This window comes from Esox lucius, chromosome 4, assembly GCF_011004845.1.
Source record: "Esox lucius isolate fEsoLuc1 chromosome 4, fEsoLuc1.pri, whole genome shotgun sequence".
NCBI classification, from domain to species: domain Eukaryota; kingdom Metazoa; phylum Chordata; class Actinopteri; order Esociformes; family Esocidae; genus Esox; species Esox lucius.
This window is the reverse complement of record NC_047572.1, coordinates 24,113,083-24,140,846: the sequence shown is the minus strand read 5'-3', so window position 1 is coordinate 24,140,846 and position 27,764 is coordinate 24,113,083. Positions and strand designations below refer to the sequence as shown.

Sequence of the window (27,764 nt, the reverse complement as noted above, 5' to 3'; positions counted from 1 at the left end):
ACGCACACCCTCTACAATCAGTGAATCCCCTTGCTATCCCCTGCTGGTCGGTGCTCATCATTCTTTGATTAGTTTAGTTAATTCTGATCCCCATTAGCGTTCACGAAAGCAGCAGCGATTGTTCCTGGGGTCCACGATTAGGGGGGGGGGCTATCTGCACACACAGAACCTAGAACTCAGCCGGCACAATGAAGACTAACAGGAGACAAAGAGAAAATGGATGCTAATTAATTAACACTGTGTCATTATCTAATTCTTCTCCCTTTCATACAGTTGGGCTGACTGATGGAAGGAGCGTAGTGTGGAGTGCTGCTATAGTAGAAAAAACCAGGAGGACTGACTGCTGGCTAACTAATTAATCTCCTCAGTTCCATGGAAGCCCCCTAATAGTGTGTGCTGAGAGCTTTGCTGTGTGCGCTTGTGTGTGTATGTGTGTGTGTGTGAGAGAGAGGGTGATAACTCAAAGATTGGTGTGTGTTGAGGCATACTTAAGCCACTTTGAAGTATTTTCTTGTTCTTATCCTCCCCCGGGTCCTCCTTCCGGATCCGATGACCCAACACATTTGGAAAATCCAGACATTATACACCCCACCCCACCCCATTAAAACAGGCCTTTAAGAGTGACTTGTTGTGAATATGAGTGTCTCCAGAGGGCAGAAAGTAAACTTAGACGGGGCTGTGTAAATAAGGGCTCTCTTTTGTGCCCGTGTGTGTGTGTGTGTGTGCTTGAGAGTATTAAAGCTAACGCAAGGTTATCAGAGGTATTGTGTCATGAGTTCAGTTGAGGAGAGAAGTATTATGAGGTAAGGAAGTGAAACTCTTCTCAGTATCCAGCATGTATCAGTCTATTATTTGTCTGTGCTCTCTGTCTGTCTTTGTCTTTCTCTCTCTCTGAGGTTTCTCTCTGCCCACTATCTCTTGAGTGGGTGCTCAGGTTTGATCTCCGACTCCACTGTCTTCTTCCTTTCCCTCCCCTCCTTTCTTTCTCTCTCCCTCTCTCCCCTGTAATGTAAGTGATGGCTATAGGTTAATAGAATGGAATTCTATTGGAAATTGATTCAGGGTTTCTCTCTTTAACTGACAGTGCAAAGTGGAGGCAGCCTGAATGTCCTTGATGACATACACATTTTAGATAGTCTCTCTCCCTTTGGCATTAAAGAAATTCAGTGGTACTCAGATTGTGCCATATGGTGACAAAACAGCACGCTGGGATTTTAACCCCTTGGTGACCTCTGCTCTGGAGGTCAGTTGCTTTTGTCTGGCAAACCTGTACACCGCACCTGCTCAGAAGCTGCTGATATACAGCACATGCATACATAGTCATTATTTTTCTCCTACCTTCAACAATAGGAACACACATTAAACCTGAGACACCCATGCACATTCAGTAACCGAATAATGACATCAGTTCCAGAAGGGCAGCAATAATCCGATTATACTTCAGATGTATAGTTTATTGGAGTAAGAGTTCAGGGAAGGATGGTTCAAAATGGTGAGAGTGTGATATCAAGAGAGGCTGGGATACTGCAGGTCCTCCTCACTACTGCCTCTGTTAGCTGGGTCTGTTGACCCTGATGACCTCCATGGTCCCCGTCACCATCACGCTCTAGCCTGTAGGTTTTGTGACCGCAACATCCATTCAATTAAACTGCTCTCCCACAGACATGTGTCGTTTTTCTAAGACTAAAAACTCACTGCAGTCCCTTTTTACATGTGGCGTGGGTGTTTTCCTCAAACGTCTGTTTTGGTACTGACTGTGTCTCAGATTAGCCTTGACAGTCATTCGTGTAAGGGCTTTTACAGGATAAGAGACAGAGAACCTTGAGGGGATTCAGTGGAACCTTGAGGAGATACTGTCACTTTTTGGGACTTGGCTGCGGGTCCACTATCCAGCCCACAATGCCCAGGTACCACTGGAAATGGGAGTAGACCTTCTCTGCTAGCATGCGAGACTGGATAGTGTTAAAGTTTGACATCAATGAATAAAATCCTTGCATTCGTTTGAGGGTACTCCAGGAGCTAGTAGAAGAGTGTTGGTATAATTAGAGTGGCGTCCCCCAAGAAATCTGCAAGGGACCAGGGAGCTCCCGGCCTGCTACAGAACCTCCAGCTTCATTAGCTTCTGGAATGTCTCAATCATCAGGCGTATGAGCAACTGTCCCGAAATTTCAGATATCTATAGATTTAGGACAATATTAGAAAACATTTTCCTGCTTTTGACAATGCTAAACCTTCTTTGTTGGTGGGGTGCGTAAAAATGTACCCCACATCAAGTCAACTTATGTACACGGTATGTTGTCTATGTCTCCTTTCACTCCATCAGTGTACTTTTAGCAAATTACATCAAGGCAATATGGAAGGAACTACTAGGCATTTCCATAGCAGTCTGGGAGGATACCTTGAAGACAGTGTTTTATACAATTACACATCTTCCCTGATGCCTCTACTCTTTGACAAGGGTCAAACAATAGGGGCACACTGCTCCCCTACTTTGCCTTGTGCTGTAAGCTATACAGCAACTGGTCAGGTATCTTTGGGGTCCCTTCGAATGTTGTTGAGACTGCACTTGACCCAGACCCATGGTGAAATACCCCGGGAGTTTCAGAGGTTCTGAACTGACATTTGTTTGAGAATAAATAATCCAGTGTATGCACTCTGTTTCTCTGATACTTGACCGCTCACTCTGTATCAGTTGTTTACTTAGTAGTTTGTATTAGTTATTGTGAACCTCTCAGCTTTTAGGTTAATCCTTTTCAAACTTCTTCGTCCTGCTCCTGTAGGAAATCATTATGAACAGGGACTAGTCTTTGGGAAAGGACGTTCTCGGCATTTAATTTCCAGTAGGACAGGCTAAGCCCCTGGGTGTGAGCTGAGGTGAATGGGCTCCTTTAGCCTTCGCTACCTCATTAGCTGCCTGCTAACGCAGTAGATAGGCTCACAAAGCAGCTGAATCATCCAGTCTGAATAGACTAAATCCCCCGGCTAAATTTAATTTGTCCTAGTCGTGACGCCCGACCACGCGACAATAGAGTATGTCGTTACTCTTCAGCGGGTAGCCTTTGTGTGCTTTCAACCTCCTGGTCCTGGTTAGTTAACCTTCATCACATAGAAAGAAAAGACGAAGCAACGCAATGAAAAGTGGGATGGAGGGATGCAGAGGAGAGGCGAGCATGAAGAGCAAGGACATTAAAAGAGAGAGCCAGAGGAAGAAAAAAGAAATGAAGGGAAGGCCTATAAGGAGGAATGCAGAGGATGTCATCAGGAGGAGGGGAGCTGACTAGATTTTATTAACTATATATCATCAACTCTGTGATGGAAGCCCTTCCAAGTACTAATATGTTGATTTAGTTGTGTAAACATGCTAATGCATTAATGTATGTTAAGCCTCTACTAATCATGATGCCATATGTTTACAGTTATTGCAGTTGGCCAACACTGAGACAACCAGCCCGTTGGGTGGAACTTGATTGGTCCGTGAGGATCTGTGGCTGGACTGGAGACCCTATTATGTCAATTTGTGCACTGGCTCAGTATGTCATTGATTAGCCCTGTACACATAGTGGCTCTCTAGTAGCAGTTTAGCATGAGGAATCCCCACTGCTGGAATGTCCATTAACACACAACAATACGTATGGATTATGAAGCCACTCCTCTAAAGAACACCTTCAGTGTTGAGAGAGGGAGAAAGCGACAGAGGAAATGAGAAAGAGGAATAGAGAGAGAGAAAGTGAGAGAGAGGAAGAGAGAGAGGGATAGAAAGGGAGGACTGAGAAGGAAAGAGAAGGAGGGGCAGAGAGAGGAAGAGAGAGAGGGACAGAAAGGGAGGACTGAGAGGGAAAGAGAAGGAGGGGCAGAGAGAGGAAGAGAGAGAGGGACAGAAAAGGAGGACTGAGAGAGGAAGAGAGAGAGGGATAGAAAGGGAGGGGCAGAGTGAGGAAGAGGGACAGAAAGGGATGGGTAGAGAGAGGGTCAGAATGGGCGGGGCAGAGAGAAGGGACAGAAAGTGCGGGGCATAGAGAAGGGACAGAAAGGGCGGGGCAGAGAGAAGGGACAGAAAGGGCGGGGCAGAGAGAAGGGACAGAAAGGGCGGGGCAGAGAGTGGAAGAGAGAGAGAGGGACAGAAAGGGATGGGCAGAGAGAGGGACAGAATGGGCGGGGCAGAGAGAAGGGACAGAAAGGGCGGGGCAGAGAGAAGGGACAGAAAGTGCGGGGCAGAGAGAAGGGACAGAAAGTGCGGGGCAGAGAGAAGGGTGTCCCCCTTGTAGAGCAAACAGCAATGTGACGTTTCCAACAGTGGGAATCTGCAATGCTGTGTTGTGACATCATTGCCAGCGGCCAGTAAGGCCTGTCACCATGGCTTTGCGTCATGGTAACAGTGGCCTAGGGCACAGCAGGCCTCTGTCTGGGTGTCACAGCAACACTAGGCACCGTATAATGACTGACTGAGAGGTATAGAGGAAGGAGGTGATTACACCTTTCACTGCCTTCACTACCACTGTCAGACACTGTCACTCTGTGTGTGTCTCTTAGTGTGTATATGTAAAGTTGTGAGTGTGCGTGTATGTCCATTTGTGCATACACACGCTCATAATACCCACAAAGTCTTTCAGTCTTTCAAATCACAGCTCACTGCATTTTCCCCTTTAATTCTTCCTTTTGGAAACACATAAAAGACAACTGTCGAAGTCTATCTATCCCTTTGGGCTAGTCTCTGTCTCTCCTCTTCCTCTCTTTCTGACTGTGTCACTCGGAATTCCGTGTCACTCTGAACATTATTTTTATCTCCTTTTCCACAGTGGTGGAATGGATTGGCTGTTCACCTCTCTAGTTCTAAGCACAGTGGCAGGAATTACATTTTCGCACATTGACGATTCCAGCAATGCAACCTCTCTGTGGTTGTTTAGACTCATCTGTACTGGCAGCTTCAGCAGTGTTATGGCTCACACATCCTAAATTGTTCATCATATCTCCAGCCAATTTTCTGTGGAATTTCATGCACAGCCTCTCCTATCCTTGAAATTTCATATTTTAATCTAAAGCTCAGTATAGGTTGTTACTTTCTGTTTGCTTTATTCAGAAGTGTAATACCGTCATAATCCCAATGATGGGTGTTCCATAGTCTGCCTGAGAGAGATCCAGAGTTTATTCCAGTGTTTTCTGAAGGTTAGATGTTCCATATACTATCTGATAGAGATCCAGGGTTCTGTTTGAGGGTTTTCTGCCATTTGGGTGTTCCATATTCTGCTTTGGTGTTTACTGTAGAGTGGTTGTTCCATAATTCTGCCTGGCAGAGACCTAGGGTTTTTTCCATTGTTTTTTGAAGGTTGGATGTGCCACATACTATCTGACAGAGATCCAGGGTTCTGTTCGAGTGTTTTCTGCCGTTTGGGTATTCCATATTCTGCCTGGCAGAAATCTAGAGGTCTGTTTGGTGTTTACTGTTGAGTGGTTTTTCCATAATTCTGCCTGGCAGAGACCTAGGGTTTTTTCCATTGTTTTCTGAAGGTTGGATGTGCCACATACTATCTGACAGAGATCCAGGGTTCTTTTCCATTGTTTTCTGAAGGTTGGATGTGCCATATTCAACCTGGCAGAACTCCAGGGTTCTGTTCCGGTCTTTTCTAAAAGCTCCAGTTCTAGCCTGTGCCAGTCTGGTGCTCTATTTGCCAGCAGTTATGGCACATAGCCGGACAACGTATTAGTGATCATTATCAGTCCCTAGCTGGGCCCCCTGCCAGCAAATTCCTTCTAGGACCAGATGGATTGTGGAAAGACAATCAAATCTGGCTGGGTATTTTCAACCCCATTCCACGGTCCACCTCTCGCTGTCTTACAATCAGACTATCTCAGCCTGTTTCTTCCCAGAGCGTTGTCAAAAAGTTGCTCCTCCACTCCTTACAGCCCCTCCGCCCTCCTCTTTCATCTGGTCGATCAGACGTTGGTCTCCAGGTTGGTACCACGTCTTTCTGTCCCAACACTGCAACGTATTAGTTTGGCAAAAAAGGTCTAAATGAATTATAAAAGGAGAGCTGGACTCTCAAAATTCAAAGGGTTTCCCTGACGTATGTGGCAGTGTGGTGCCGTTATGGAGTCAGATCAGCCTTAGAGCCGGCTGCGTGACGCCTTCAGAACAGCTAGAATCCAAAACTCAAAGGGTTTCCCTGAAGTATGTGGCGGTGTGGTGCCGTTATGGAGTCTGGTCAGCCTTAGAGCCGGCTGCGCGACGCCTTCAGAACAGCTAGAATCCAAAACTCAAAGGGTTTCCCTGAAGTATGTGGCGGTGTGGTGCCGTTATGGAGTCTGGTCAGCCTTAGAGCCGGCTGCGTGATGCCTTCAGAACAGCTAGAATCCAAAACTCAAAGGGTTTCCCTGAAGTATGTGGCGGTGTGGTGCCGTTATGGAGTCTGGTCAGCCTTAGAGCCGGCTGCGTGACGCCTTCAGAACAGCTAGAATCCAAAACTCAAAGGGTTTCCCTGAAGTATGTGGCGGTGTGGTGCCGTTATGGAGTCTGGTCAGCCTTAGAGCCGGCTGCGTGACGCCTTCAGAACAGCCCTGCTTCTCTCTCTGGTGTCTCTCCTCATGAAGGGGTGTGTGTGGGGGACGGAAAACCTAATTAAAATGACCCTGATTAGAGAGAGGACCAAGCAGGCCAAAGGGGACGAGAAGATGGGTGTTCTTGCCAATTATAGTCCTACATTTCCATACTTCTTTGGGGAACCTGAGCCTGGAGAGGAAACTCACTTAGAGGTCAGAGTTCACTGACTTTATATGTAGGAAGAGTTCTCTATTCTCTGTTGAACAAAGAGGAGGAAAATAAGTAAGAGGTAAAAAAAAAAGGGCACCCAATGCTTAGCTGGAAATATATCAAATGCACTGTACTAGCTTAGTTCCAGCTATTCGATCTATTAAGATGGGAGTTAAGAATGATGGCTTGCATGAGGAACACTCAAATCTGTTCTCATATACAGTGAGGAGGATTCATTGAAGAGAAGTTGCGTACCAATAACAGGACGTAGAAAAAAACATTGCCTTCCGAAATGTCAACATAAAATATAAATTGATTGATACCTAGAACGACAGCTATGTTTGAGCATAAGACACATAAGATCTCTCTAGCCTGAGATGAGTAGGTGCTCCAGGCTGGAGCCACGCCTGTGCATCTGAAACGAGAGGGGATGCATAGCAGCTCGGTTACAGTCATGACAACAGACTCAATGATACCTCACCCTCTATCAAAAGACAACAAAACTTGCCAATAAGAGTTGTTCGTGGCAGTTGTTTTGGACTTTCTCTCTATGCACCCAGTTCTCTCACTCATGGAATGTGGGCTCAATCTGGCAACGCCAGTGCAGCGTCAGAAGGGGGTAGCATTGCTCTCCCCCCAGCAAAGTGATTTGAACTTGACCTTGTACCTAAGTTTACCTTTCTAGGTCAGAGTCCACAGACCTCCTGATTGGGCAACTGCATGTGTCTGTGTTCGGCACCAAATAGAATGACCATAAAAAAGACACGCTAGCAACTTTACACACTTTACCTTGGAGTCGTCTGCCACTGTGCCCAACGTCTTATGGGCTTTTTCACATCCAGGAACAGGGACTGCTGGCCCCAAGGTCTTCTCCCTATTCTGGCATTAGGGTACTAAAATGTTACAGTCTACTGTGATTTCGACCTGGTCTGACACAGTCCATTTATTACACTGGATTTTGGATAGTATTTTAGCAGTCTTCTAATCAATAAACAGAAATGAACTCTCCCAGAGGCTTATTGGTGTTCATGATATAATTAATACACAGATCATGGTGAAGATAATTAAAGTACCACATGTCCACTAATTCTCTCATAAATTATATTCTCTACAACATGTAGTAATGTGAATGTGTATGTGTGGACGTGAAAACAATGTAAATGTGTGTGCGTGTTTCCAATAGGGGCAGGGAAAATTTGGTATGTGGGGGATGTGTGCTCTGACAGAGTCAGTTAATCTGTGTTGGGAACGTTGAATAGCAGGGAGTCACAGGATGTTGGGGACATTAAACAGCAGGGAGTCACAGGATGTTGGGGGACATTAAACAGCAGGGAGTCACAGAATGTTGGGGGACATTGAACAGCAGGGAGTCACCGGATGTTGGGGGACATTGAACAGCAGGGAGTCTCAGGATGTTGGGGGACATTGAAGAGGAGGGAGTCACAGGATGTTGGGGGACATTAAAGAGGAGGGAGTCTCAGGATGTTGGGGGACATTAAAGAGGAGGGAGTCACAGGATGTTGGGGGACATTAAAGAGGAGGGAGTCACAGGATGTTGGGGGACATTAAAGAGGAGGGAGTCACAGGATGTTGGGGGACATTAAAGAGGAGGGAGTCACAGGATGTTGGGGGATGTTAAAGAGGAGGGAGTCACAGGATGTTGGGGGACATTGAACAGCAGGGAGTCACAGGATGTTGGGGGACATTGAACAGCAGGGAGTCACAGGATGTTGGGGGACATTAAAGAGGAGGGAGTCACAGGATGTTGGGGGACATTAAAGAGGAGGGAGTCACAGGATGTTGGGGGATGTTAAAGAGGAGGGAGTCACAGGATGTTGGGGGACATTGAACAGCAGGGAGTCACAGGATGTTGGGGGACATTAAAGAGGAGGGAGTCACAGGATGTTGGGGGACATTAAAGAGGAGGGAGTCACAGGATGTTGGGGGACATTAAAGAGGAGGGAGTCACAGGATGTTGGGGGACATTAAAGAGGAGGGAGTCACAGGATGTTGGGGGACATTAAAGAGGAGGGAGTCACAGGATGTTGGGGGATGTTAAAGAGGAGGGAGTCACAGGATGTTGGGGGACATTGAACAGCAGGGAGTCACAGGATGTTGGGGGACATTAAAGAGGAGGGAGTCACAGGATGTTGGGGGACATTAAAGAGGAGGGAGTCACAGGATGTTGGGGGACATTAAAGAGGAGGGAGTCACAGGATGTTGGGGGACATTAAAGAGGAGGGAGTCACAGGATGTTGGGGGATGTTAAAGAGGAGAGTCAATGAGTGTGGAGGGAAAGATTGGAGGAGAGCTCTGCGATGTATGAAAACAAGCATAACGCATATAATCCAGGTCTGATCAATACAACCACACACATCGTCAACCTCTGTACTAGTTTATTCTCTCCCTTTCCCACATTCCTTCCTCTCCTTTGATCAGTCTGTCTTGCCCATTCCATCCATTCCCAGTCCTTCACTCATGCTCTGACACTTTCCTTCCCTCCCTCTCCATCTTAGTATCATTCTCCTTCCCTCCTTCACTCATCCTCTCCATCTCACTGTCATTCTCCTTCCCTCATTCAGTCATCCTCTCCATCTCACTGTCATTCTTCTTCCCTCCTTCACTCATCCTCTCCATCTCACTGTCATTCTTCTTCCCTACTTCACTCATCCTCTCCATCTTAGTATCACTATCCTTCCCTCCTTCAGTCATCCTCTCCATCTCACTGTCATTCTTCTTCCCTCCTTCACTCATCCTCTCCATCTCACTGTAATTATCCTCCCTCCTTCACTCATCCTCTCCATCTCACTACCGTTCTCCTTCACTCATCCTCTCCATCTCACTACCGTTCTCCTTCACTTATCCTCTTACTATCACTGTCCTCCAGACACCGGCATGGCACTTCATTCTCCACCATTCCCCCTTCCATTTCTTTATTTCCCTGTTCTCATCATGCGGTTTCTTGCTCCATTTCTCCTATTCTCCATCTCTCCCTGTATCATTACATATTCTCCCCTTTCTATACCCCCTCTCAATGATTCATACCCCTTCCCATTCACTCTATTAAAGTCATGTACCCCCTCTTTCCTCTTCTCATCTCTCTCTCTCTCTCTCTTTTACCAAATCGCTCCCTCTCCTTTTCTGTCTTCTCATGTCTCCTTATCTCCCTTCTTTTCTCCTCATCTCTCTGTATCTCTCTCTGTCTCTGTTCTCCTCTTTATGCAGGCCAATTATTCTATGTGATGGAGACTGTTTCTCTGTTGCGGCCGTCTGCATTTAGGATGCCCTGATAACCCACACACCCAAATACAGCTCATTTAAATCATCTCTACTTCTCTTTCTCTCTCACACACACACACACACAAACACACACAAATACATACACACTCACAGTGTCTCACATTGACACATTGTAGTTTATAGTCGTGTGCTGACTCTGGCATCAAGGGGACGAGAAGGACAGTAGAGAGCTGTGTTCTTCCAGTCATAACTCACCTGTCTGAAGTCACATTACCAGCTACAGTAACTCACTCCAACCTCTTCAATTGATTATAGTACTAGAGGCACACAACGAACTACAGTAACTCACCCTAACCCCTTCTGTAGATTATAGTACTGGAGTAACATGATGAACTACAGTAACTCACCCTAACCCCTTCTGTAGATTATAGTACTGGAGTAACATGATGAACTACAGTAACTCACCCTAACCCCTTCTGTAGATTATAGTACTGGAGTAACATAATGAACTACAGTAACTCACCCTAACCTCTTCTATAGATTATAGTACAGTACATCCCCCATATCTGCGAGGGATCGGTTCTGCGAAACCTCGCGGATGTGGAAAATCGCGGATAAGTGACACAAATCGCGGACACGTATTCATTCAACACAATCACATCTAGGAAAACAACATATCGTGCGCATGACAGTTTATTTGCATAATGGTTATGAAATGGACAGTTTACTTTATACTTTGTTTATATTTGCACTGCATGCAATTAACTAGCGTTTTTCTAGAATTTCGGAGTTATTGAAAAATTTCCGCGGATATTTGAGTTTGCGAATGTGGAACCGCGGATAGCTGGGGGTTTACGGTACTAGAGTCACATGACAAACTACAGTAACTTACCCTAACCTCTGCTATAGATTATAGTACTAGCGTCACATGACAAACTGCAGTAACTCACCCTAACCTCTTATATAGATTATAGTACTAGATTCATCTTGGTAGGGTGGTGCTTTTCTTTGTCAGGCTGCCATGTACCTGACGTGTAGCTAGCCCACTGTGTTCTCTTGGGTTGCGTGTGGTCCCAGGTCCACCTCTGACTGGTGACTGCAGGGCAGCGAGCTGCCTGCCTGCCACACCACCCACATGAATTACATTTGTCTCACTTTTAATTTGTTTTCTTTACCTTTTTTTTTTTTTTTAGCAGCGGAGGCTTTCTCGTGATTTATTTGTTTTCTTGTAGAAGATGGAGGGGGAGGGAGGGGGAGGGAGGGGGAAGGAGGGGGAGGGAGGGGGAAGGGGTTTACAGTTGGCAGCCACAGCATTAGAAGGGCGGAGATTTAATCTCACCCAATAGGGGATGGGTGAGGAGAGATGGAGAGAGAATAAGGGAGGGAGATAGATGGAGAGAGAATGAGGGAGGGAGAGAGATGGAGAGAGAATGAGGGAGGGAGAGAGATGGAGAGAGAATGAGGGAGGGAGAGAGATGGAGAGAGAATGAGGGAGGGAGAGAGATGGAGAGAGAATGAGGGAGGGAGAGAGATGGAGAGAGAATCGGGAAGTAAGAGAGAAGGACCAAGTGAATTATGGGTAAAAGAGAAAAAGAAGGTGAAAGTAAAAGTAAAAAGGTTTATATGGGACTAACAGAGTGGAATTTTAAATGATCGAGACAGAAGTGGTAATATTTTTCAGATTTGGAGTCTACAGACTTTAACTGCAAAAACGCAGTTCCATGACATTCAAAGTCATTTTGCACCTCCTGAAAATGTACACGCCACATAAATGACTGCAAGGCCTTGGGGGCACTGTTGTCACTTGGTTTTTGATCTATATCTAGATCAGATCACATCTATAGGCGATGTTATACATCAAAGTAGCAAATCTTAAAAACAGTAAATCAGATAAAATTGTAGTCTTATCTACCCATAAAGGTACAGTGGGGAGAACAAGTATTTGATACACTGCCGATTTTGCAGGTTTTCCTACTTACAAAGAATGTAGAGGTCTGCACAGGTTTACAGACCTCTACATGCTTTGTAAGTGGGAAAACCTGCAAAATCGGCAGTGTATCAAATACTTGTTCTCCCCACTGTATATTATTTAGAAGTAAAGCTAGTAAGCATAAGTAAAATGTAACTGACATTTTTGATGTATAAAGAATCACAAGTTTATCTACTAATTCAAGGACATTTTTATCCTATTTTGCACATTGTAGAAAAATAGTAAATACATCAAAACTATGAAATAGCACATATGGAATCATCTAGTAACCAATAAAGTTAGATTCTAATCTAATAAAGTTAGATTCTTCGAAGTAGCCTTTGCCCTGAGGCAAACTTGGCTGTATAAACTGTATGTGTGCCGCTCACATGATAAATAGTCAACATAACAACCTAAGAGGTTTCGGAATTCGTAAATGTTTCACAGTTGCAAAGCTTTTAAACTAGCATTATTGAAATCTGTTTTCACGGCACCAAGTGGGCCAGTGACAGGGATGATTGACTGGTCGGGAGTGTCCAGAACCACCGGTTCTAGCCCTGAATGTCAAGCCCACCTTATAGAGAGGGAGAGAGACAAATCTCATATCTATTTAAGATGTGAGCCCATGTGTCTCCATTGATTTCTCAGTGTTATGTCTTAGCCCCGAGGTAGAGGATGTGTTTGTGTAATCTCTGTTGTGATGTCACAACAGAGATTACACAAACACAGAGATTAGGGGAGGTTGTTTCCTCTGTGTTCATGAGAACAAGCCATAGCAGAAAACTACATTAGACATGATTCTATGTACGGATAATATTTCTCTCTTTTTCCGCTCTCTCTCTCTCCTTCCCTCCATCTCTTCCTCCCTCCAACTCTCCCCTAGGAATAATGATATAATTAACCTTGGTTAGATCCGAAAGTACTCATATAAACAGAAGCTTTTTTTAAGACCTTGGGAATAGAAGGTTCGGTCTGTGCAAACCATGGTTCTGAGATATTCAGCATCAAAGATTTCATATCGGAGACCTCTGAAATTTTTATAGTGAATTCCTATTTTATAACCCAGTAAGGTCCTTACTGTAAAGGTACCTGAAGAGCAGAGCATCAAAATCTGAGTCAGCTTGGGAATCTTGCATGTGAGAGTTGGCTCAGAATGAAGGCACACAGATATTCAGGTAGAATCACACTTCCTTACACATCATAGGGGTTTCATGTGCAGTGTGTGGGACCCAATAAGTAAGTACGACAGTAGCCAGATATTTATATATTACAGTTCTACATCGTAGCAGAATGTTTGAATATGCTGTCAAAAGCAGGTGTCACCAATTTTTTTAAAGGCTGTTTAAACACTTTGACTTTTTAAACACATCACTTTCTGATGTGGATGACAGTGTACCCAGAGAGCACACTGAAGCACTTAAGAGTGCATTTGGCCTGTTTGGCTGTGTGAGGTGAGGTGAGGGTGTCTGTGTGTTCCTCCTGGTCTGAGTTACCACTGACAAAAGGACCCGGAGCAGGCTGCCGCGTCGTGCCTGTCTGAAATTATTGTGGTGAGGTTGAAACAGGTCCTTCTCAATCCTCACCGTAATCATTCCAAGATGACTGCGGGAGATTGGGCAACGTCATCTCACAGTTCCTACGGAGGGCCAGTACGAAGAAAAAGAAGTAGCAAAATGGACGCACTAACTAATGTCACTCTGAATAGGAGCATCTGCTAAATGACTCAAATGTGAAAACATGATTATTTAATAACCGTTTTATTCAAAGTCATTGGCTTATTGCCGAACGGATGGATATTTCTGCCAGGGAACATGCTATATTTCAGGGTGGAGATAGATGTCCTACACAGGAGATTAGGGGAGACCCTGGGTTGCTTCCTCACCTGGTTGTGCAGTGGATAGAGTGCCGTGGAAACTCTTTGGTATCCCCTACACATAAGGAATTTCTTGTGTTTGTGTGTCTTTCTGTGTGGGTCTCTTTTTGTTGTGTGTGTGTGTCTCTCTGTATGCGTGTCAGAAGCAGATCAGAACAGAGCCTGTCGTTTCCCTTCTGCTCTGTTCTGCGGCCCACATACTAAGACATTAGTGAGACACTCTAGAGACAGAGGATCCCACTGATATGACAACTCCTGTAAAACACACAGTCAACATGCCTAAGGCTGTAGGATTGCACACGATACACAGAACAAGGGAGACAGACAGAGGGAGAGAAGGAGAGAGGTGGAAAGTGAGGCAGAGAGTAAAGGACAGATGAAGAGAAAGGGGGGGGGCAGAGTTGGGAAAAATTGATGGAGAGAGACAGAGAATACAAAAGAGAGACAGACATAGAAGGACCGATAGAGAGAGAAAGACACAGAGCATTTGGGAGCAGGTGAGAGTGACAAGATGCGTTAGTCCTTGAGATGGGGAAATTAATGATTGGTCAGAGTGAACCAACTGGAGCCCCATCCCTGCCACCTGGTCCTGGGTTAGAGTGGAGGCCCAACCCTGCCACCTGGTCCTGGGTTAGAGTGGAGGCCCAACCCTGCCACCTGGTCCTGGGTTAGAGTGGAAGCCCATCCCTGCCACCTGGTCCTGGGTTAAAGTGGAGGCCCAACCCTGCCACCTGGTCCTGGGTTAGAGTGGAGCCTCATCCATGCCACCTGGTCCTGGATTAGAGTGGAGGCCCAACCCTGCCACCTGGTCCTGGGTTAGAGTGGAGGCCCAACCCTGCCACCTGGTCCTGGGTTAGAGTGGAAGCCCCCACCAGGGGGGGGTATCCATTGAAACCAGATTTAAAAACAGGCTGTTTGGTGGATATCGGCCAGTCACTGTGGAAATGCTATAAAACCAACAAGACTATTTCCTGTTTCCATGAATGTCACCTATACAGCCTTCGTAAATATGTTGTCGAAATGTGTGCCCATCAGAACTCATAGCTGAGTAGCCTGTCCTTTCCTCTGGCACATAATGTCTGTCATCCCCACATGTCTCTCCTGGTGTTTTGTTGAGCAGAGTCTGTGTCAGGCGATGTTCTGTCTGTTGAAATAAGTGTAGGATTTTTTTCTGTGTGTGTGTGTGTGTTTGTTAATGTTAAATTGCGAGGTGCTCAGTGGAAAGGTTTGGTCATCCACACAGAAACAACATTCTTCAGACAAAATAATGGTATTCTCTTCAGATATGTCTTTGTTTGTTACTGTATAGTACAAAGAAGAAACCAATGATGTATCTGTTTTTTTGTATATATCTTGCTCACACACACGCACGCACACACACACACAGACAAATAAAATACAGATTTTAATTTGAAATGCTCCATGTACCAATGAGCAGCCTGCTCCCAAAATATGCACCTCCTTCTGGCCTCCCCCACAATTACACAATCTGGCTCATTAAACATGCTAGCAAGCACACAGACGTTTTGTGTTGTTTTTGAGACCACCTGTCTCACCTCAGTTGTGACCAGATTGACCAGTCAACTTGTTTAGCATTGTACACAATCCTGATAAAAGCGTCAACCATACAGGCTCCAACACGCATATGCACACACACACACACACACACACACACAGATGTTTTACTATATTTGATCCAAAATGTATTCTCTTAAAGAAATTCTATGTTGCCTTAACCCTAAAATGAACTCTAACTCCCTTATTCTAACTTTATTTCTAATTCTCAAGACACAAATGGTATACTAGCCTTAACCCCATGTATACTAGCCTTAGCCTGAAGGCAAAATATTCACACTGTCTGATTTTCCATGGGTTAATATTCTGGTAGTGATACATGTACACACATACACAATGAGCTGCTATCTCTGTCTGCCACCAACTGCTGATATGGATGTCTGTCCATGTTCAGGGCCGCTGAATGGAGGGAACATTTTTCCGTCTAGTTGGTTCATGCTTTATCTGACCCTAACTTATGATACAGTGTTACAGCAAAACATCCTTTCATACCAAAGCCCACTGCTTCAATTTTAGATTTAAAAAAGTGCCTCAGTATTACTCAGCCAAGCTCATCTCCCAGGGAGTAAAGATAAGATGTGTGTGTGTGTTTGTGTGTGGGAGAGTGAGATCAGACGTTGAAGTCTTTTCTGCCTGTTCTCAGTAAGACCCACAGCAAGGGGACCCATGGTACAGGATGTAAGGAGGTCAGGGGACACGGAGGTCAAGGGACATGGAGAACAGGGGACATGGAGTTCAGGGGACATGGAGGTCAGGGGACATGGAGTTCAGGGGACATGGAGGTCAGGGGACATGGAGGTCAAGGGAAATGGAGGACAGGGGACATGGAGGTCAGGGGACACGGAGGTCAGGGGACATGGAGGTCAGGGGACACGGAGGTCAAGGGACATGAAGGACAGGGGACATGGAGGTCAAGGGACATGAAGGACAGGGGACATGGAGGTCAGTGGACATCGAGGTCAGTAAACAAGTAGGTCAGGTAGCTGAAGATAGGGGGCCAGGATTCCTAGAGGTCAGGTATTGACTGGATTGGAACACATTTCCTCTGAAATATTAGATACCTACACCTAAAATCTTGCAAAATTGGGTCTGGAGGCAGAAGAAGTACTAGAGTTAGGGTAACTTATTTTCCTAACCTTGACAAACATATAATGTTTAAAATCAATCTGGTGTGAATGTTTGTGTCTGATTCTTTGTGTACCACTTACCTTTGCCTTGAGTTGCATGAATTACTTCAGCATTCCTCCGGCATTATGTACTGACAACATTATGTGGTTCCTTGTAGGTCTAATTCCTTGTCTGGAGGTGATATGGCTAGTTGACTGATCAGGGGGCTGTTGGAATGTTAATAGTCCTCGGGCTTCTGAAATATTATGTATTCTCTATCTGACTGTCTGAGGTGCCAAGGATGATGGCTTGTGATTGGTTCTTGCTTAGTATGAGGTGAGGAATTTAACTCAACTTAAGTTTATTATAAAACCGTGAATTAGTTCTCATTATCCTAAAACATGCACGCACAGATCCTGACAGAGAGTCAGTACATGTTAATTGGCTTGAAAACCTCGTTAGTGTCCAGGTTGCGGAGTGTTTTCCCACAGCCATATAGTCTTATATCTGATTTGACAGTTTCAGAGAAGACCTAAACCAGGAGCATGTACAGGGCACGAGCAGCATCATTCACTCATAACCAAGTGATGGCACAGCCTGGGATTAATGGCCATTGGGAACATACTAGATTGTGTAGTGCTGACAGAAAGGGGGGGGGGGACTCTGATCGCCAGTTCTAGTAAGAGAAATAATGTTTTTTCCATGAAAGGTAAACTGTCATGGAAAATGAAAAAGGTGTGTGAACAGTGTTTACTGTAACCCCCCTCCGTCCGGGGCTTCTGGAGCATCTCTTCCTCTGGGTAGAGATAGAGAAAGAGAAAGGAAGAGAGACTTCTCTGTGCTCTCCCTTACCTCTACATTGTTCGGTGTTAACCTTCAGGCCTAGATGAGATCTGGGAATTGAGACTGAGCTGCAAAACTTTGTGTGAGCGCGTGAGTTTGTTTGCGTGCGCATACATCCATGTGTCCGTACAGTGGGGAGAACAAGTATTTGATACACTGCCGATTTTGCTGGTTTTCCCACTTACAAAGCATGTAGAGGTCTGTCATTTTTCTCATGGGCACACTTCAACTGTGAGAGACGGAATCTAAAACAAAAATCCAGAAAATCACTTTGTATGATTGTAAGCCCTCCTGTTCTCCACTCATTACCTGTTTTAACTGCACCTGTTTGAACTCGTTACCTGTATAAAAGACACTTGTCCACACACTCCATCAAACAGACTCCAACCTCTCCTCAATGGCCAAGACCAGAGAGCTGTGTAAGGAAATCAGGGAGAAGGCAACAAGGCTGGGATGGGCTACAGGACAATAGGCAAGCAGTTTGGTGAGAAGGCAACAAATGTTGGCATAATTATTAGAAAATGGATGAAGTTCAAGATGACGGTCAATCTCCCTCGGTCTGGGGCTCCATGTAAGATATCACCTTGTGGAGCATCAGTTATCGTGAGGAAGGTGAGGGATCAGCCCAGAACTACACGGCAGGACCTGGTCAATGACCTGAAGAGTGCTGGGACCACAGTCTCAAAGAAAACCATTAGTAACACACTACGCCGTCATGGATTAAAATCCTGCAGCGCCCGCAAGGTCCCCCTGCTCAAGCCAGCGCATGTACAGGCCCGTCTGAAGTTTGACAATGACCATCTGGATGATCCAGAGGAAGAATGGGAGAAGGTCATGTGGTCTGATGAGACAAAAATAGAGCTTTATGGTCTAAACTCCACTCGCCGTGTTTGGAGGAAGAAGAAGGATGAGTACAACCCCAAGAACACCATCCCAACCGTGAAGCATGGAGGTGGAAACATCATTCTTTGGGGATGCTTTTCTGCAAAGGGGACAGGACGACTGCACCATATTGAGGGGAGGATGGATGGGGCCATGTATTGCGAGATCTTGGCCAACAACCTCCTTCCCTCAGTAAGAGCACTGAAGATGGGTCATGGCTGGGTCTTCCAGCATGACAACGACCCAAAACACACAGCCAGGGAAACTAAGGAGTGGCTCCATAAGAAGCATCTCAAGGTCCTGGACTGGCTTAGCCAGTCTCCAGACCTGAACCCAATAGAAAATCTTTGGAGGGAGCTGAAAGTCTGTATTTCCCAGCGACAGCCCCGAAACCTGAAGGATCTGGAGAAGGTCTGTATGGAGGAGTGAGCCAAAATCCCTTCTGCAGTGTGTGCAAACCTGGTCAAGAACTACAGGAAACGTATGATCTCTGTAATTGCAAACAAAGGTTTCTGTACCAAATACTAAGTTCTGCTTTTCTGATGTATCAAATACTTATGTCATGCAATAAAACGCAAATTAATTACTTTAAAATCTTACAATGTGATTTTCTGGATTTTTGTTTTAGATTCCGTCACTCACAATTGAAGAGTAACTATAATAAAAATTACAGACTTCTACATGCTTTATAAGTGGGAAAACCTGCAAAATCGGCAGTGTATCAAATACTTGTTCTCCCCACTGTGTGTGTGTGTGTGTGTGTGTGTGTGTGTGTGGAGGTGGAGCAGAGTGTGATGTTACTGCCTAACCTGGGTACACCTGTCATATTCCGGGTAAGATCAAGCTCTGGCAGAATGAATTCATCCATCCTTAATCTCTCAAAGTCTTAATATATCACCATCTTTAATCTTTTTCTCTATTTATCTACCTCTATCTTTCAGGCAGGCAACCTCCCCCTTCTCTGTACCTGTCATGCCTATTATCTTATCTTGTAGTTCTAGTGATCAAATGGGAGATTGTATTATTCCAGTGCTCTCATTCACACACAAACAAACAAACTCACACACAAACACACACACAAAGTCACAGCCATATAGAGCAACTTGTGTTCCTATAGCAACAGGAGAACAATACTCAGATGTACCTGGGTGGTCAAGGAGAAGCCAGAAAAAGAAAATGTTGGCTGAATAAACATTGTGCTGACTTTATTTAACTCAGCCTCATCAAGCGGAATCATGAAATGTGGCTTTAAAAATAATGTGTCTCTGTTGAATGGCAATATGAGATTTTTCTTCCTATCTGCTAACCCTGGTGTGTGTGTGTGTGTGTGTGTGTGTGTGTGTGTGTGTGTGTGTGTGTGTGTGTGCGTGTGCGTGTAGCCTGCAGTGATGCGGACTTGCATAGCCTAGCATCCAGACTGAAGGACTGGTTTGGAGTTCTTCATTTCGACGCCAACCGAGACCTCAAATCCTCCACTAACTCTGATTCCGCAGCAGGACGTGAGTCACGCCGTGTTGTGTGTCTGTTTTATCTACCCTTTCAGGACCAAATTTACTGACATGACATGAAACATGTCAGTTTGCAATTCCTTACTTATAAAAATGGCTTTGTAGGCTTTTGCTAAAAGTTAGAGTTAATGTTAGGAGACCAGGTGGTATGGCGTTACATCAGTCTCAAAACTCACGCGCACGCACTTGCCACTTCGAGAATAATAAATTGAGTCAAGAGAGCAGAAACACAAGCTGCGCGTGCAGAGGATCAAACTGGTGCGCACGCCGGAGCCACTTCGAGAAGAAAAAATTCAGTTGAGAGAGGAGAAAGTGACACAGAGAGCTTCGTGAGCGAAGGACCAGTCGCGCGAGAGTATAAACATTGTGAGAGCACAGACTTCGTGGCACAGAATTTCTCCGCGACTTCTCAAAAATCACCTGCGCCTTCTCGAACCCCCCCCCCACCCCCTGAATCCCTTGTCCTCAACTATGATGTGGTTGGAAATCTCTGGCAACCATTTTAACAATTTCTTTATCTATCATCTTGTTCTTTGATGAGGTAATGGCCTTTGGCATGTACTGTCCTATGGAGGTCTGGGTGGCAGGTTTTTTTTGTCTGGTAACTGTATGCACTTGCAGCACTGGATGTAGTTGCAGATGTTGTAGCAGTGGTCCTTGACTCATCTGTGGTAGAGGCATTTGCTAGCATTAGGTAACACACTAACTGCAACTTTCAGCTGTGGCAACAGGACTGTTATGTGTATATTAGAAGTATACATACATATTAGAAGATAGTAATACGAATTAACATTTTACCAAAGTGTTTTACAAGTTTTTTAAATAGTATTAGTTAATAATAATATTCATACTATTATTAATCTTGATAATATAATAATATTATTATTAAGTTTGTATGTACATGAATATGAATATCCTATCAAATTCCGTCATTGACCAATTGCAATATTAGTCAAGGGATACGTCTTAATGGGTTCACGGTTCAGGCTATTCCTTTGGAATAATATTTGTGTTCAACATTTTTAATTAACAGTGGGCAACATTTTGTACAACAAGTTTATTTTAATAATTGTGGTTTATGGCAAATGCCTTTTGTAAATGTCCTCTTTTAACAAAACTTGCGTCAAACGTATTTAAAGAGCCAAACGAACGGATCTTTTTCATTTGTGAATCGGCTCCCATCGTTCACCAAAAATCGACATTCATTCGCGAACGACCAATCACTGGAGTTTCGAGAAGGCGGAGGTGAATTTTGAGAAATTCCACGCCACAATGTCTGCGCTCTCACAATGTTTATACTCTCGTGCAACTGGTCCTTCACTCACGCGGCTTGTGTTTCTGCTTTCTCCACGTCACTTTTGTCTCTCTCGACAGAAATTTTTCTTCTCAAAGAGGCACCAGCGTGCATGCGATTTTGGTCCTATGCACGCTCAGCTTGTGTTTCTGCTCTCTTTACTCTATCTTGTGTGCACACGAGTTTTGAGACTGATGTGACGCCATAACGTTGGAGTTAGGTTTAGGCATAATGAAGGTCTTTGAATTTAAGGTTAAGTTGAGGTCAAAGTGTGGGTTATGTTTAGGATTAGTATCTTGAGAAGTGTGTGTGTGTGTGTGTGTGTGTGTGTGTGCGCCCATACGGAAATCTAATATATGGCCATTTACATTAAAATACATGATCATATATATTAATTTACACATTTCAATCTGACATTTAAAAACAGCCAATTTGACATGTACATATGTGTTGAACAAACCAAATACATGTTAACAACATGTATTCTCATGTAAGACGTATAAGGTAAATACCTATATTGCCATATATTTTCCATGTGGGTTTGAGTGGGTGTGTAGATGTGTAGATGTGGGTGTTGGTGTAATGTTTTGTTGTTTTGAAATTGCTCTGCCATTTGAAAGTCAATTGCTCTTTTCAGTTCTCATGAGGGCTCTAAGGATGATGACAGTGCTGACAGCCCACTAAATGTCAGCATGTCTTTACAAACACACACTTCAACACTACAAACCCTAAGCTTTTTACACAAGTTTTCAAAACTGTAAAGGCCAAAGACAAGCGGCCCTGGCAGAAGCTTAGACATTTTTTTTTCTGAGCTGTATGTGTATATATATACAGCTCTGAAAAAATTAAGAGACCACTGCACCTTTTTCATTACTTTCCAAAAAAGTTGAAAAGGAACATTTTGAGTGAGGAACAGAAGGGTTAAAATCAAGTGACCACTTTAAATTGAATGCTTCTGTTCCTCTCTCAAAATGTTCCTTTCCAAGTTTTTTTGGAAAGGAAAGAAAAAGGTGCAGTGGTCTCTTAATTTTTATTTAATATACACACACACAAACCAACATTTCTGCCTGCACCATTCTATACAAACACTCCTCCCTCTGACCTCCTCTCCAGGTTTTGACACTAGCATCCTGCCCATCTGTAAGGACTCTTTGGGTTGGATGTTCAATAAGCTGGACATGAACTATGACCTCCTGCTGGACCATTCAGAGCTTAGTGCTATCTACCTGGACAAGTATGAACTGTGTATGAAGCCGTTGTTTAACTCTTGCGACTCCTTCAAGGACGGGAAACTGTCCAACAACGAGTGGTGCTACTGCTTCCAGAAACCTGATGGTGAGAGTTGGAAGTGGGGAATGACAGAGGGATCGAGGGAGGGAGGTTGGGTGGCAGGGAGTCCGGAAATTTGGGTGAGTGGGTGATGGATGGATGATGGGAAGGAAAGAGGGAGGGTGTGTGGAAGGAAAGGTGGTTGGGTGGATGATAGATTCTGGATGGATGACAGATGATGGAAGAAAATAATAAGAAAGGGGGTTGCTGGTGTAGGGATTTATTTAAATGTAAGTTAAATGGGTATAGGTTTTATACATATACCCTGTGTGTGTGTGTGTGTGTGTGTGTGTGTGTGTGTGTCTCCCTGCTCCAGGTCTGCCATGCCAGAATGAGATGAACAGGATTCGGACTCAGAGTCGGAGGAAAACTCTCATAGGTATGGTGGTTTGAGTGATTGCTGTCAGTCACCTTCCTGCAATTTTTGCTGGGACTTTGTTTGCTGTGTACATACGGTGCAAATGGAAATTCCACTATTTATTTAGGCGTAATACATCACCTAGCTAAAAACAACACACAAGATCGATATCACAGGCGCATACACACACATATACACACCCTGACATTTCATCTAAACGTCTCCCGCCCCTTTCCCCTTTAAACCCTCAGCCAAGCTGTCATCAATAATCATGCATAATAATCTGATAACTCACGACAAAACACACTTTGAGAAATGATCTTTGGGAGGAAGCACGTAAATGAAAAGGGAGGGCAACGGGTTTGTGTGTGTTTTTGTATGTGTATGTGTGCGTGATGTTATTTAAAGTGAATGGCCCCCTTTAAACAGGATGTATAGCGGTTGTCTCACATCCTAGGAGCTAGTAATTGATTGTTCGCCCCAGCTTCTGCATACACAACAGAGCCGGCTAGCAACTGTGGAGATGTGGCCTTTGTAGTGCATTGTATTTTATTACAGGATTGTTTAGGACAAAATGATTCTGTTTAATTTCACTCATCTCTGTCAACTGCATAATTAACAATATCAGATGAAGTGATTCTGAGATTGACAGAATGATTAAGAAACCCCATTATGCCTCACCTTTCTGCCCCTCCCCCCACTGTCATCCATCTTGAGGAAGGCTGTCACAGATGCGGTGCCTAGAGCACTGTTTTTCCTCTCCTAATACCATTCTTATTTCTTTATCTGAAAGGTTTTGAAATGTTTGAATATAATTTCAAATTTGGGAAAGTAGTGTCCTCTAATTTTTTTGCATTATGGCCATTTTGTAAGGAGGTCCGACTGTCTCTGGTGCGACTGTCTCTGGTGCGACTGTCTCTGGTGCGACTGTCTCTGGTGCGACTGTCTCTGGTGCGACTGTCTCTGGTGCGACTGTCTCTGGTGCGACTGTCTCTGGTTCTTTCGTTGTGCGATGATCATGGAGTCTTTCTTCTACAGGGAGACATGTTTTCCTGTGTCATCCTTCTCAATCACAGGGCTACGCAGACTAAGGTTTTGATGAGTTACCAATAGCTTGTCTAGGTGTATTGCTGATTTATCACCAGCACTTTGCTTTGTGTTTGTGTTTCCCAAAAGTTACAGTGTCTTTGTCTGTCTTTCCTAGGGGCTTATATTCCACGCTGTTCTGAGGAGGGATACTTCAAGCCAACTCAGTGTCATGGAAGCACTGGGCAGTGTTGGTGTGTTGACAAATACGGCAATGAGATTGCAGGCTCCAGAAAACAGGGCAACCCCACCTGTGGTGAGGCTTTAGAGGCTACAGTTCAACTACTCAGACACACACACACACACACACACACACACATACAGACACACCTTACACATACACGCACACAGACTGTTTTTTGTGAAATGTTGGGACCAGAAAAACTAAATTCCATGCTCCCTTGCCCTAACCTTAACCCTAACCTTAACCCTAACCCTAACCCTAACCTTAACCTAACCCTAACCTTACCTAACCCTAAACCTAACCTTAACCTCAATAAAGTAACATTTATGGCTAAACTTTATCTAGATGTAATGCCTAACCTTAACCCTAAACTTAACCAACAACACCTGGACCTTAAAGAAACCCCAATTCTAAGTCTAAAGTTAATTGTAAGTTTGACCTTAAAACTAATCCCTGAGCCAGAAAATGACTTTTGAAATGTGGGGACATGAAAAATGTCCCCACAAGTCACATTGTTCAGGTTTTAGTATAGTTATGGGGACAAAATGTCCTGACAAGTCACAAAAACAAACACACACAATCATACACACGCCCACAGACACACATTCACACACACGCACTCATACACATGCACACCTCCAGAATTTGCTTGACACTGTCTCTGTGAGGGTCCTATATGATACAGCCTTCATGGATCCATATATGTGTCTGTATGTGTTTGTGTTTGTGTGTGTATGCATGAGTACATACTGCATGCTTTTGTGTGAGATTTACTTTAAATTGTCTGCTAAATTACTGTGTGTCTGTGTGTGTATTTGTTGCACCTCACAAAAAAAAAAGAGAACAGAGGCAGCCTTTCTCATAATCTAGCTGTTGTTGTTTGTGGAGTGTTTCTACCCCTGTCTCTGAAGCAAAGTTTCATTTTTACAAAGAGACTAATCTACATTGCCAAGCTGAATGCTAATCTGGAAAAACTGTGCTGCTAATGGAAGCTATATTTTCAGACAGAGACCTGAGGAGAGCCCAGTGAAGCTTGTGCTGTCTTATCTATCTATAGCTATATGCCGCTGGCTGCCTCCTCCGATTCCCTTTCCCTGTTTTGGGGGCTTACAGCGATCCTTTGAAACCTTTCATGCTATGAGATTGTGAGCAGGGATAAAGTTGAGCTCTGCTCATACAGCCCACTGGAGGAAGATTAGGTTATTTACAGTCATGCATTGTGTGAAAAGCACATCTTAATCAAAAGGCTGTCTGTGTGTGGATTTGTTTTTTTGTTTGTTTGCTTGTCTGTCTGTGTCTGTATGTGTGTGTATGTCTCTCTCTGTCTCTCTCTGGGCATGGCTGCGGGAAGATGTTTTTATCAGGGGGTGCTGACAGTGGTTGATCAGGGGGTGCTGACAGTGGTTGATCAGGGGGTGCTGACAGTGGTTGATCAGGGGGTGCTGACAGTGGTTGATCAGGGGGTGCTGATTGTGTGGTTGATCAGGGGGTGCTGACAGTGGTTGATCAGGGGGTGCTGACAGTGGTTGATCAGGGGGTGCTGACAGTGGTTGTTCAGGGGGTGCTGACAGTGGTTGATCAGGGGGTGCTGACAGTGGTTGATCAGGGGGTGCTGATTGTGTGGTTGAATTGAACGGGTATCAAACATGCCGGCGACGTGTGCCCATCGGCCATAATGACACGTCAACCTTGAGCATGGACCTACGCTGTGTCGGGGGGGGGGGGGCTGTGTCGGGGGGGCTGAGGCTGTGTCGAGGGGGGCTGAGGCTGTGTCGGGGGGGGCTGAGGCTGTGTCGAGGGGGGCTGAGGCTGTGTCGAGGGGGGCTGAGGCTGTGTCGGGGGGGGGCTGAGGCTGTGTCGAGGGGGGCTGAGGCTGTGTCGGGGGGGGCTGAGGCTGTGTCGGGGGGGCTGAGGCTGTGTCGGGGGGGGCTGAGGCTGTGTCAGGGATGAGGCTGTGTCAGGGATGAGGCTGTGGCTGTGTCAGGGTTGAGGCTTTGTCAAGGATGTGGCTGTTTCAGGGATGAGGCTGTGTCGGGGGGGGGGCTGTCCATGTTTTTGTCTCTCTGTGACCTCTGTGTCTGTGTCTAACAGAGGAGGACCAAGAAACTTCAGGGGATTTCGGCAGCGGGGGGGCCGTTATTCTCCTTGACGACCAAGAGGAGCCACCTCAGAGTGGGAGGAGCCGGCAGAAGCAGAGGCGGGGCCGGATCCACCCTCGAGGGGCCATCGAGGATGACGAGGACGAGGAAGATGACAAAGATGATGAGATTGGTTACGTCTGGTAGCTCCACTGCTCTCCCATCAACCAACCAGGGATCCCCGTTAACTCTGTCCAGACCTGATGAAGCCATTCCTCCTTCGCCCATCCCCTCAGCATCAACCACCTGGCCAACTGACTTTCCCCTCCACTATGCCTCCTGTTCATAACTTCCTTGAAACTTTGTCTCTGTTAATCCTCTCCCACTCCACCTTCCAGTTATGGGTGGCCTAGTCCTGCTCTTCCAGATAATGGAAACCTATTCAATTTAAACAAAGACTGTCTAGTGTCTTTTAATGTGTCCCTCTGCTTCAAATATCCCCAAACCATTCATCTTGTACTGACTCTCATGGAAATATCCTTGCTCTCTTTCTTTCTCCTACCCCCCCCCCCCCCCCCCCCCCGCCCCCTCCTCTATCTGCATCTGTTCCTGCGTGTCTCAGAGTCTGTGGCCTGTCCGAGGCCAGAGAACAGTTTGTTGCAAATACGTTTCCAGCAGGGAGGCAACATTCAACAGTGTGTATGTTTCCCAGGCCTCTCTGTTAGAGATTCTCTCCTGTTCTCCTGGCCTCCCCTGTAATGTTCTACTGTACCATGTTCCTGGGTTCCTAAAATATTTTATGTGCTTTTGGTTGAAAATAATGTTGTTATTGAATGTTCCAGGATAGAATCTGCATTGTTGCATGTTCCCCCGACTATGTCTCTGCTGAAGCCTGGGTGGCCTGATATCATTTGTATCTATCCCAAAGGACTTTAGTTGATTTAGTCACAAACTGTGTATTGGCTTCTGAAGTTCACTCTTCCCTAGCAGTTTCAATGCTGTGCAGTCTTTGGTTGCTGCCTTCTCCTTCAGTGAAACTTTTAGAAGTTCAGAACCATGGCTTAGAAATTAAATAGTAACCTATTTCCTCAAGTTGAAGTGCTGAACAAATGTTTTTGTATAATTGGATAAAAAAAAAATCCCAGGAAATACATTTAGACCAGGTAGAGCCAGCACTTAGTCTCTGGAATTTCAGAGCAAAAAGATCTCCATTTGGTCACACAAAGAACCCTGCAATTATTCTGCTCAAGCCTCCCCTAATCCAGACACAAAGAGAAAACGCTTTTAACAGTTCACTTAAAAAAAAAAGATATATATATATATATATATATATATATATATATATATATACATATATATATATATATATATATACTAATAAAAAAGCTGAGTGGGTCAGTAGAAAATAACTTCTTGTAATTGAGTTTGACTTCTTCAGCCATCATCAGCGTGAACTGTTGACTGAATACCGAATTGTGTGGCTTTTTTAATTTGGGTTGCAGTCAGGTGAAGTCAGTTAGCTAATTTCACCTGACTCTGATAAGACAAGGCGTAAGGCAGACTTGTGAGCCTTCATGACACGGGTACAGCACGACACAACCCCCCATACTTTGTGGCCTTCCACTGACAATGACAAGCTTTGTATGAGCATTCTACACTCTAGTCATTTAACACCCCCTTATCTGAGGTGACA

At 44.8% G+C, this 27,764-nt stretch overlaps 1 protein-coding gene across 2 annotated transcripts in view; it reads left to right on the top strand.

Annotated features, from left to right (window-relative positions):
• Positions 1-27,216, top strand: part of spock1 (SPARC (osteonectin), cwcv and kazal like domains proteoglycan 1) — a 211,524-nt gene extending 184,308 nt beyond the window's left edge. For both annotated transcript variants that reach the window (XM_029119541.2, XM_029119540.2), the window contains 5 exons: positions 19,614-19,733; positions 22,150-22,371; positions 22,682-22,744; positions 23,928-24,065; positions 26,085-27,216. In XM_029119541.2, the coding sequence (XP_028975374.2) occupies positions 19,614-19,733; positions 22,150-22,371; positions 22,682-22,744; positions 23,928-24,065; positions 26,085-26,278 (737 nt within the window). In that variant the 3' untranslated portion in view covers positions 26,279-27,216. The remainder of the gene's footprint in view (positions 1-19,613; positions 19,734-22,149; positions 22,372-22,681; positions 22,745-23,927; positions 24,066-26,084) is intronic.
• Positions 27,217-27,764: the final 548 nt, after the last annotated feature.